The sequence below is a fragment of the Nyctereutes procyonoides genome, unplaced genomic scaffold (genome assembly GCF_905146905.1).
Source record: "Nyctereutes procyonoides isolate TBG_1078 unplaced genomic scaffold, NYPRO_anot_genome, whole genome shotgun sequence".
In the NCBI taxonomy this organism is placed as follows: domain Eukaryota; kingdom Metazoa; phylum Chordata; class Mammalia; order Carnivora; family Canidae; genus Nyctereutes; species Nyctereutes procyonoides.
This window is the reverse complement of record NW_026575043.1, coordinates 39020394-39021080: the sequence shown is the minus strand read 5'-3', so window position 1 is coordinate 39021080 and position 687 is coordinate 39020394. Positions and strand designations below refer to the sequence as shown.

Below are 687 nucleotides of genomic sequence, written 5' to 3'. Positions count from 1 at the left end.
CAGGTCACCCTGCAGTCATTGTTGTCTGTGAGTCCTTAGGGTCTGTCTCTTTCAAGATTGCCCAGGGGAATATGCAGATGACTCTGGGGCAGGGAGAGAGAGGAAGTTGATTTGCATGAAGAGTCTTTTCCTTCTAATGGGTCTGAAGGCATGAAAAGGACCCAGGACACCCCTCTCCAGCCCAGGAGCCTGAGCAGGCTGCATTTTATGAGGGTCCCCACCATGGCCTGGACGTTACTTCTTCTTGGGCTCCTTGCTTATGGATCAGGTCAGAGAAAAGGATTCTGCATCTGTGAGGGCGCATAAAAACAGGGACTCATGTGACCCTTGTCTCCATAACAACACCTTTCTCTCCTCTTGATTTTAGGAGTTGATTCTCAGACTGTGGTAACCCAGGAGCCATCACTCTCAGTGTCTCCAGGAGGGAGAGTCACACTCACTTGTGGCCTCAGCTCTGGGTCAGTCTCTACAGGTAACAAACCTGGCTGGTACCAGCACACCCCAGGCCAGGCTCCTCGCAGGATTATCTATGACACAAGCAGCCGCCCTTCTGGGGTCCCTGATCGCTTCTCTGGATCCATCTCTGAGAACAAAGCTGCCCTCACCATCACAGAAGCCCAGCCCGAGGATGAGGCTGACTACCACTGTTCGCTGTATATGAGTGGTGGTGCTTACACAGTGATTTAA

General features: G+C 52.1%; 1 gene segment (V, D, J or C); it reads left to right on the top strand.

Moving 5' to 3' along the window:
- Positions 1 to 207: 207 nt before the first annotated feature.
- On the top strand, positions 208 to 687 carry LOC129508304 (immunoglobulin lambda variable 8-61-like). The segment is given in 2 exon segments: positions 208 to 268; positions 368 to 687. Coding segments are annotated over 2 exon segments (381 nt in total).